The sequence below is a fragment of the Eurypyga helias genome, unplaced genomic scaffold, assembly GCF_000690775.1.
Source record: "Eurypyga helias isolate BGI_N326 unplaced genomic scaffold, ASM69077v1 scaffold23051, whole genome shotgun sequence".
NCBI lineage: Eukaryota > Metazoa > Chordata > Aves > Eurypygiformes > Eurypygidae > Eurypyga > Eurypyga helias.
The window spans coordinates 1-10,736 of NW_010233084.1; the positions used below are offsets into that span (position 1 = coordinate 1).

General features: G+C 55.0%; 1 protein-coding gene across 1 annotated transcript in view; it reads right to left on the minus strand.

The window, feature by feature from the left end:
* Nucleotides 1-239: 239 nt before the first annotated feature.
* PACS2 (phosphofurin acidic cluster sorting protein 2) overlaps nt 240-10,736 on the minus strand; it is a gene marked incomplete at both ends in the record, with an annotated part of 26,460 nt that continues 15,963 nt past the window's right edge. Inside the window, 5 exons of the mRNA XM_010161633.1 lie at nt 240-276; nt 385-611; nt 4,243-4,378; nt 5,515-5,557; nt 9,038-9,080. Coding sequence (XP_010159935.1) covers nt 240-276; nt 385-611; nt 4,243-4,378; nt 5,515-5,557; nt 9,038-9,080 — 486 coding nt within the window. The remainder of the gene's footprint in view (nt 277-384; nt 612-4,242; nt 4,379-5,514; nt 5,558-9,037; nt 9,081-10,736) is intronic.

A 10,736-nucleotide genomic window follows, 5' to 3' on the forward strand; every position in this document is an offset into this window, starting at 1 on the left:
GCTGTGATTCTGTACAGGCCGCAGACTGTCCCTGCTCCAGTGGTCATGGCACAAGCTACCTCTCCCCTAATGCAACAGCCCAAACAGCACCTGCAGGACACCACAGATGTCCCTGTCATGTCCCCACCTTTGTTCTTTTGGGCTACACCACCACAGCTGTTCAGCTCTAAGGACGAACACATCCCCTGTTCCCAGCACAAAGGGGTACTGCTCTGTCACCTCATGCTGTCACTTCTCACCTACAGACAGACCAGGGTTTTGGGCATAAAAACATGACTAAGGTGCTGTGGGGCAGGACTGATGAGTCACGCAGCCCTGGAGCAGCAGGACAGGGAGAGCAGCATTACATTCGTGGCCTTCAGCAAGAGCACGCGCCCACCTCACCTTTCTTGTTCTTCTCTTTTGTCACGACGGTCATGGACATCGTCGGAGCGGTGGCAATCTCGCCGCTGGCAGGTAACCTGCTGACCTGGAGGGACCGGAAAGTGCATTTCAGTGTGTTTTTGGTAGTGGAGGGGTCCTTCTTCTCTGGGTCTCTCTTCCTGTCCATGAGTGGAGCTGCGATCCAGTAATCCACCTGCAGGCCCATCAACTCGGCACCGAGGCTCTGGCTGGAAAACAAGAGAAGGTGGTACTTTCTGCTCAGCGCTCAGTTCTCCCCATCTGTGTTTTCTCACAGTGGCTGCCAGTCCCAACCAGACCGTCAGGGCACAAGCACCTGGCTCTTCAGGAATGAGGCAGCAACGTTTTGCAGCACACGTGAATCACCCAAGCACAGGAAGTCATCCCTCAGCGACGCAGCCGGGTCACGTTACACGGTGGCATCGGCTTGGCATCACACAACCGCAGTGAGCCCAGACAAGCCGACCTGCTGCGGGCGGGAAGGGGAGCAGACAAGCAGTTTCCTAGCGCGATGCCGAGTTCAGTGACCCGGCCAACCAAGGCAACCCAGGAGGTGGCCCAGATCCCTTCCGGTTGTTGAGTGGGGAAGAGAGGCTGTAAGCACCTTGCTGCTGCCTCCTGAGCACGGAGTGAGCGACTGGCCAGGCAGCACTGACAAAATCATCCCTGAACTGGGGCAAACAAAGAGCTGGTGGTTTCCTGAACGTTAGGGAATGTTCCCAGCCCCCTAGGCTTGCTTCCATCTCCCACGTTCATGAGCTCTTCCTGTCACCAGCTGCCCCACCAGGTCACACAGGATCCCTGCTCTCTTCAGGCTCCTTAGTGGAGCTGGCACAGGGCAACCTGCCCTGTATGCCTGCTGCGGGGTGGGGAATCCCAGTGCTGGGAAAACGCTCCGCCAGTCCTGTGATGTTTGCTAAACAACGGCAGATTTCAGGACATGATCTGCTGTTGAAAACTCCCATGCATCGCGTGGTAACAGACATGTCACCAAAACACACTGCCAGCCTTCCTGAGCCAGAAAAGGGAAGATGAGCAGCCTGGGAAATTCCACCCCTTGCCTGCTCCTGCCTCTCACTAGCTACCCTGCACGGAGCAGGGGTTTATCGCTCAGCCGACCTCTGGGTGATGACTTACGCTTCTTCCTACACAAGGACAGGGTGTCGAAATTCTTTCTGCAGAGGGTGGTGAGGCACTGGGACAGGTTGCCCAGAGAAGCTGTGGATGCCCCATCCCTGGAAGTGTCCAAGGCCAGGCTGGATGAGGCTTGGAGCAACCTGGTCTAGTGGAAGGTGTCCCGGCCCATGGCAGGGGGTGGGACTGGATGGTCTTTAAGGTCCGTTCCAACCCAAACCAGTCTGTGATGCTATGCATCCCTCTACACTGCCTGTGTAATAAGAGTCTGCATGGTAACACATCGTGCCCATCGTTAAGGTCCTCTCAGCAAGGCATTTCCTCTTCTGTGCCATTTATTTGGTTAAACTCTGCTTTACAGTCTGGCTTCATCTTGGATCACCAAAAAACAGGTTTTGGTTTCTCATGGTAATGTCAGAAGTGAGATTCTTCAAAGATGATGTTCTGGAGGTGCAGCTTTGGCTTTTAAGGCTCCTTTGCATCACATTTCTCATCTCAGTTGTGAAGCCAAAGCATCTTAATGTTTGCTATGCCCAGGCAGAATTTTCTGTTCCATCCTCAGTTAAACATGTGGTTTTTAGGTCAGGGTCACCCTCCATCCCCTGCCTGCGTTGCCACATACAGAAGAGTGGAGATGGAACAAGGTTGAACCTAAACTTAGAATCATAGAATCACAGAATGGTTTGGGTTGGCAGGGACCTTAAAGATCATCTAGTTCCAACCCCCCTGCCATGGGCAGGGACACCTTCCACTAGACCAGGTTGCTCAGAGCCACATCCAGCCTGGCCTTGAAGACATCCAGGGATGGGGCATCCACAGCTTCTCTGGGCAACCTGTCCCAGTGCCTCCCCACCCTCTCTGTGAAGAATTTCTTCCTGACATCTAATCTAAACCTCCTTGATTTCAATTTATACCCATTACCCCTTGTCCTATCACCACCGGCTCTTGTAAAAAAACTTCCTAATGTCTTGATGATTTCAGCACACAGCATGAAACCAAGAAGTACGGGATTCCTAGAGCTGGAGTGTCCACCCAGACGTACCACCTCCGTGGCTCACAACTTCAATCCCCTACGTTCTTGTGGGTGTGGATTCCCAAACCACTTCCACCTTTGGAAAGCCCATGCAGAGCCAACACACGAGAGCTCTGCTCTCCAGAGCCTGCGCAGCCTCCGGCTCGTTGCACTGCCTGTCAGCTGCTGCCAGACCGCAGGGGCCAGCAGGAGGGACTTGGGGAACGGGACCTCCTGGCACAGACCACAAACACCTTCCAGTCGCTGGGCATCCGCTAAACTGGGACTTGCTCATTTCCACTTCCTCTTGGTAAAAAAGGGAACCCTGAAGCCAGCTCAGGTCAGAGGCAAAAGGTCCCCCAGGGCTCTCTGGGGTGGCAGGAAAGGTCCCCGTTCTGTCTCCGACAGGGACAGAGAAGGTACCCATTCTGTCTCCAGCAGGGATGGTGGGAGATGCTGCTTAGGAAGAGCACAAGAGCCCAGTCTCTAATTGCAGAGCATCTCCTTGGACCTCCCCAGCCTGACAACCACAGGATTAGGAACGTTAGAGGGGGCATCCCTGACTCGTCCTTCAGTATCTATTAACGGATCTGCTGTCCGTGAATCTGTCTAAATCCTCTTCGATCCGCTGATCCTGCTGCTGCAGCCACGCTCCCAATACGCCCTTCCTGCTGCACGTGGCCATCCCTTGGGTCCTCCCTTTTCGCTGACCTCTCGCGGTGTCACTGCCTGTCCCCAGGTCTCATACCACGGGTTCGGCGAACAATGGTTCAATAGTCAAACCTGCCGCCGCCGCAATTTTGCACAACTCGAGTGGCTTCCCTCCGCCCCCTTTTCCCCCAAACCACAGAATCCAAGCGCTCCTGGTCTCCCCTCGCACGGCCGCTGCCCTGCCCCCTTGATCATGCTGCCTGTGCTGCCCTGAGCCCTCAATTGGGTCCCAGAACGTTTAACCAGCGCTGACCAGCTACACCAACGCTTTATGCAGCAACAAAATGAGAGCCCTGGCCCGGGCAATTTTTTCCTGGCAGTTTTCTAGTGGTTTTCTCCCTTCACCCCTAAAAATTTCAGCTAAGCCAGAGCTTCACGTGTTACAGGTGCTGTCCCCTTGCTGTTCTGAGATGCTTTCAGGCACACACACGAATGGGAACTGCAATTCCTTACAACCTGTCAGCTCTCCCCTCACGCAGACAAAGCCTGCCCCTCCTACAGAGTCACCCTGACTTTACATGGTCCTTAAAAACACGTAACCATCATGAGGATTAGGCTGTCACCCGTGTGCATGAGGGTCAGCATTTTCTTTGGCTACCTATCTCCCCAAGAGAATCCAGTCCCAAAGGGAAAACCCCAGCGGATGGAGAGCACAAACCTTCCCAACCAGGCTGCCAGGCTGGCTCATCACAATATATTTTCCCGCCAGGCCACGGAAACAAGGCTGCACCTTCTGGTTCAGATGTGCCTGCCCTTGAGAAGCGCAGCCTTCCCGTGGGCTGCAAGATCCCCTCTGCCCTCCCCGGCTCCACGTCAGCCAGCCAGGACACCGTCACTCCAGAGGCAAGCGGAGAAGGGGGAAGGGGACGACTTCAAGTGTTTGCTAGGAGGAGGAGAGCAGAGCTACCGGTTCTCCTTCAGAGGAGATTTCCTCTCTCGTGTACGTGTCAGTGAGACAGCCAAGGGGACAAAACATGCTTTACCTGGAGGAGGAGAAGCTGCCTGTAACAGACGGTGAGGACGGTGGTGTGGGGGAGGCTTCTTTCACAGCAGGAGACACAGAAGGTGGGGTAGAAGAAAGGACACTGGAGCTTGAGGGAGCTGCGTCATCAGAGTCACCTTGCAGGAAAGAAGCCAAACTGTTTGCCTGGGCTCGTCTGGCAGCGCAGCACGTGCACGCTGGGAGCGCTCAGCTGCCCTGCCCGCGCTCCTGCTGCAGGCGGGCTGTTCGGACTCGATCCAGGGATCAAAGCCCATCAGCTTCGGGACTTTGGGTGGGAGGCAAGCACGAACATTCACACTCCTCCGGGCTCCCCACCTGGCATCTGCTCTCCTCGGGTTTGCTCCCAGCTGATTCCGAGTCTCCTGCAGAGTCAGAGCCCAGCCCAGCACATTGATCCCTCCTGGGGAATCTCCCCCCACAACCACTGCAGGGACCCTTGGAGAACCCTGTATCTCTGGGCTGATGACAGGGATCTCCCCATTCCCCCTGCTTCCACCCTCCACAACCAAAGCATCATTCCCTTAATCCTCCTGGGAAAAGTGGGAGCAGTGTGGGAGCCAGGAGTGACCCACCAGAGGGCTGCCTCCACACACCCCCATGTGTAACCCAGGCCACAGCAGTCTGGGTTTAAGAGTGAAGCAACAAAAGAAACAATCCCAACAGATGAGGTGAAAAAAAAAAAAATATTCCTGCCTTGTAATGCCTGTGAAGGAGGAAAAAACAAGTTCACATGGATAAAATGGCACTACCCCACGTCCACGTGTGGAATCAGGCGGTGTCGTGCAAATCAGCCCCACGCTCTCCCATTTAAACTGCGTCTACGTTCATTGTCAGACTGGGAAACCGGTTGCCTATCCCAGAGTTCCCAGTGTCAGGCACACGTTGGAGTGATTTTAGCAGGCAATCAAGCCCAGTGTAGGGAGACCCCCAACGATCTGCCTCCCCAGTGCGGAGCAGGAACCTCAAAAAACCACAGTGGTGAATCCACCCCACGGAGAACACAGGTAAAGACGGGCATTTGCACGAGTGGAGTTTCCCTGGATGAGGGTGTGGGAATTTCAGCTGGCCTGAAGCTCCTTGTAAAGGAACGAGAAAAAGGGCCTCTTGAAAGACAGAGGCCTCTCTTTCCAAGGACAGCTGCTGGGAGTCGGAACTGGGGGTTAATAAAATCCAATTCCACCAGGTTTGCTCAGCCCGTGAAGTCAGGCTCCCACCACCTGTACGACACAAAGCACACGCAGGGTGTTGTTACCTGACGTTGCAGAAGATTGTTCCACGATTCCAACCTTCACCACCTAGAGGGGATGAAAGAGAAGAGCTCTGTGAAACAGGAGTTCCCTGAACTTCGGGAATCCCCAAACCCAGACGAAGGTCATCCCTGCAGCCCCCCCGGCACTGTCTCTGCTGGGTAGCGTGAAAGCACGTTAAGTGGAATTGCCGAAGAGCTGGGCAGGTCCCAGCAGCCAACCAGACCAGGGCACGGCCCTCTCCTGACCCGCACACAAGACAGTGCAGACCCCGCGGAGCTGTTACAGCCCTGCGCAGCTCTGAAACGCCCACCGCCAGCCCCAGGCTGTGCCAACGACAGTGCCTGTGGCACCTGTGGGAGCAGGAGGAGAAAGGAACATATATATCCCTCAGCATCGCTCCGAAGGACCTGCTGGTTACAGACATACTGCTTCCACCACACAATGCACATGCTTCCCGTGCACAGCACAGCTGGGGTCTGTTAGGAAAGCAGAAAAGCAATGAAGTTCAGTTTCTGATCAGAGTTTTCTAGGCTCCAAACAAGAGAGATTCCCAGCAGAGAACATAAAGCTCCTGTCAAAGCTTGTGGGCACAGCCCTGGATAAACCATCACGTGGATGGTTGAGAACGATCCCAATCAGACTGTAACAGGAATACAAATGTGTTCTGATAGGGCCAACCATCAGCTAGTACATTTAGGTTCATGTGAAATGCCACTGGCAATAATTTACAGAGCAGAGCAAACAAGCTCCCAGGAACACAATGCCTAGAAAGATAAAGTGACCCTCGGTGATATAAAAGCTGGGACCTTCCGTAGCAATAATCTATGGGATGCACAGGGATCATTACTCTCAACACTGCAGGGGAGAGACCCGTCTTAACATCCTTAAACTTGTACCCAGGGCTAATGTCTACCCTGAATAAAGGCTGACAAATGGGAAGGAGCTGCAAAGGGATCTCAAGTCAATACAACCCACTTTGGACTGAGAAATGGTGTTACAGAGTCTATTTAGTTTGAGAACAGCAGATGGTTAAGTTCAGACATGACCGTGGCTAGACCAGATCTCTAGGGAGCATGCTTCTGTGCTACGGGATCAAGAAAAAGGACCTGTTAGGAGCAAAAAGCTCTGCACAGCTTGGGGTGGAGGGGTGAACGCTGAACACTACCCCTCAGACAGCTGTCAGGCTTTCTGGTGGATCCTGTGTTAGCCCCAGTCTTGGAGAAGCCATCAGGACCTGTGCAGAGGGTCCCTGAGCGGGGACAGGCTGGGGAAGAGGAGGCTGCAGCTCGGTTTGGTCAGTCTCCACCCAAAAGGTGACACGCCAGGCTCTGAGTCCCACAGTCATTCGTGCTGTAGGCGCTGAACACCAAGAGGATGTGTCACAGACTGACTAGCTGTAAGGGCAGCGAGGCAGAAGTTGGGGGAAGAACAAGCGAGAGAAAACTGCCTACAGCCAGCTTGGCCTGTGAGGCAGACAGGAGATGGCCTTCATCCCTTTGCTGGGTGAGTGGTGATCCTCGAGTTCACACACGGGAGGAAGACAAGGCTAAACACTTTCCCTTCCCTCTTCTCCCAGAGGCACTTGAGACTGCTGCAGTCCAACCACACCTTCACCCCGAACGCTGCAGCAGCCAGCCTCCTTTCCCTTCAGGAATGTTCATCCCATGAACTCTCCTGGCAACCGGCTGTGGGCAAAATGCAGGCACAGGACCGCGCAGCCCGGCTTTCGCATCCGACTGGCCCCTCGTGAGGCTCTGCTCCCGTCAATTCAGAGCCCAGCGCTGCCCTGCTGGCTTCTGGGCCAAAGACTGTGCACAACCCAGTGCAGGACATCAGGCTTTGCACCCTACAAGTCAGCCTCCAGAACACCAGGATTTGCAAACCCAAACATCACTGGCTCCCTCTCTTCCTTGGCCAACAGCTCCAAGCAGGCTGCAGCTGAGGGAAGGAGCTTTGGAGTTCACATTCAGCCTCAGACTTTGTGAGACACCTGCAACTGGCCTTTGGGAGTCTCCTCAGACCTGTCTCGCGGGGAATTACTGTGTCAGGAAGAGTTCAGAAGAACAAGCAGTGTTGATTCAACCCTCACCACCAGCCGACATCGGTCTGTGCTTCCAAGGCAAGTGTTCTGGGGGTCGGCTGTGCAATGCACACAACAGACCTCTTCGCTCTTCCCACTTTCAGACAATCAAATCCCGACAGGAAAAGCATTGCTAATATCAGGACATCAATCATGTTAAAGCAACTGCACAAACCCTCCGAGCCCTATTTGCTTGCAGATAGCACTGAACTAAATCAGCCCCAAAGAAAGGCTTTGCAGAGCCGAGCAGCTACAGTGAGGCGAGTCCAGGTGTTTCCAGACCCTTCCGGGCTTTTCCTGTGACCAGGAAAGGCGAAACGGTTGCTTCCTAACAAGTCCTTCACCGGCAACTGCGGAGTGTGAGAGGGACAAGATCACAGCAAAGCTCAGCAGCAGGGAACAAATTGGGAAGATGTGTCTCTCCACCTTGGCAAGACATCTTCTGCAAACACGAGCGGCTCGTGGTCACAGGAGCACTGCGGAGAGACTCTCACTGACGAGACAAGAGTTGAAAGCAGGGTCAGCCCGACGGCAAGAGAGCCTAAGCTCTTTAAACGCCTTGGGATTCTGGATTAGCCCTGATGAACTGACAGGGATAGGAAGGGGAAGGCACACAAGTCAGCTTAGCACAGAGAAGGCAGAACAAGACAGCCAGCACGAAAGAGAAGCGACAAGAGAGCGGAAGCTGTGAAGAGGACATCCAGGAGCTGAATAACTTTACATCCAAAATAAGGAATCAGAGAGCATGATCAAATGAGGGAAGGGAAGCTGGAAAAGGCAAAGTACAACGTGCAGAAAGTACACTGACAGAAGCACAAACACTCCCCTGCCTAGATACCCTGCACTTGGCCGCCTGGGTGGGGAGCGTTTAAAGATGTGGACAGGAGGAAAAGCCAGGAACTCCTATCCCAAAATCCATATTCACAGAATAGAATGTATTAAACAGCTACTGCCTCAGGCTGGAACCTAACAGCGGTACACATGACCTCCCTGGTGGGGTGTGCTCTCCACTTCCCTAGCGTGGACGGAGAATTAAACGGACTGGAGGCGGTTTGTGACAGACAGACAGAGGACTGGCACACTGGAACAGCAAATTTGGCCAAATCAGTCACCCAGGGCAACGCTGGGCACAGCAACCCTGGGGTCAGGTTTGCAGGAACACACCACCTTCCTCTGCACGTGGCCTAGCAGGAATTCTCCAGCAAGGAGGTGCTTTGGTCTGGGACAAAGACGGGCTGTGGATGAGAGCATCCCAGCGGCACGCTGTCCTCTCTGTGAGGAACTGAACGAACAGGGCAGAGCTACGGCGCCTGCTTTGGGGCTGGCAGGCGCAGCACAGAGCTGCTGGGAAAGCAAAATACACCCGGCAGTTTGCTGAGGGGTCTTTGGGACGCTCGGGCCGATGCTTGCGGGCGCGAAACAGCGTTAACTCGGGCAACACTCACCCCGACAAAGGGAATGAACTTCTGCGAAGATTCTTCATCAGGGCTAAAGGCAAAGAGAAAAGAGCTGTTAACGGCTTGCTTCTGCGCCGGGCACGGCACCCGCTTCACGCGTGGCATTCAAGCATGCAGCGGGGACGGACAGTATGCAAGCGCCAGTCCAACGTCTCTTCTCAAGGCCCCCTGCCAGCACGCTACAGCTCTGCGCGGGTGGGGAAGCGCACGCAGCGTCCGGCACATCTCTCGGGGAGGGGGAAAGGCGTCTTCCTCCCTCCTTCCCGCTTGACAGAGAAACATGCTTTACTGGCACGGCAGTCATCACGGACACGCGACCTCCTGCTGCGAGGAAACGCATCCGTGCCACGACAACACGGAGAACTGCGCGTTACTTACTAGCACCTGAAGCGCTCTGCACGCACGGCCTTCCCGCGTCCCACCTTTGGAGTCATGTGCCATACCTTGCACATCCCAGCATCCCTAAAGCAGTTCGCCTGCCACGGGGTTACAAGCCGTGACACGAGGTTATTTGGGCAGCACTCGCGGGAACGTACGCGCGCGCACGGATACGCAGTCCCTGCCGGGCTTGCAGCCCCTCGGACAGGCACACCGGGCAGGTCAGTGCGGCAAACAACTCAACCCAACCAAACGCAGACCGTGTCCCAGAAAACGGCTGAAGACAACACTACGCCTGTTGTGAAAACCCCTCCTGCTCCAGCCCTGCCCAGGGTTCGGAATCCAAAGGGCCAGCCGTGAAGGCCACCGTCAAACCCCGCAGGAGTTAGGGAGGGACTCGACGGAGACGGGAGAGGGAAGAGCTGAGAGAGGGGGAAGGCAGGTTGGCAGGGACTCTCTTCACGGGCAACAGAGGTGAAGAGGGACGCACAGGACGAGGACTGCAGGAGCACACCCACGTGCTCGCAGGAACCGAGCGATTCAGCAGCGGACGTGGCCATGGGGGTGAGACGCGCAGCGTTTCAGCGTTTCTCAGTGGCCACGCACAGCGAACAGGGAGGAAGCAGACACCGAGGCTTCTCATGGTTCTCTGCGCAGCCCTCAGCGCTCAGAAAACTACACACCCAGCGCTGCCTTCACCCAGAACATTGCTGGGGGCAGCACCAAATACTGTTTCCAGCGCACACCGTAAGCGCAAAGGTTGTCAACCACTGCGATCACCACGGTTCGGACCATTTCCTCTAATCCCTGTGGGAAGAATGGCACAAAGCTGCTGTGAAGGTGACTCGGGCAGAGCTCCCTCTCCGTCCAGGGCAGAGCAGGCTTTTGCAGATAGCCTCTTGCCCCGGCTCAGCTCTGCGGCCAAGCCAAGGGCTTTGCTCCCTCCCCACCTCGCAGCCCCAGGCGCTGCACCTTCATTCTTCCCCCAGTGCACATGGTGAAATGACCGAGTCCTTGATGCCGTCTTGGAAGCCAGGCAGGTCACATCTTTCCGAATTTAAATCTCCTTGACATGATACTTCCAGCTCCAGTTTTTCAAAGGGAAATGGGAAACCCACAGAGCTGCTGAGGAAGTGCAGAACAGAGGCTCAGCTTTCTTCTCCTTTCCTCAGCTCCGTGGGAAGAAGCGAGTCCTGCTGCTCAAGTGGGAAGCGCAAGAGTCACCCAGGCATCTCTCAATGACTGGATGGCTTTGCTCCGAGCTCTCAAAAAACAAACTGTGCCCAATTCCAGCAGAAAACTCATTCCT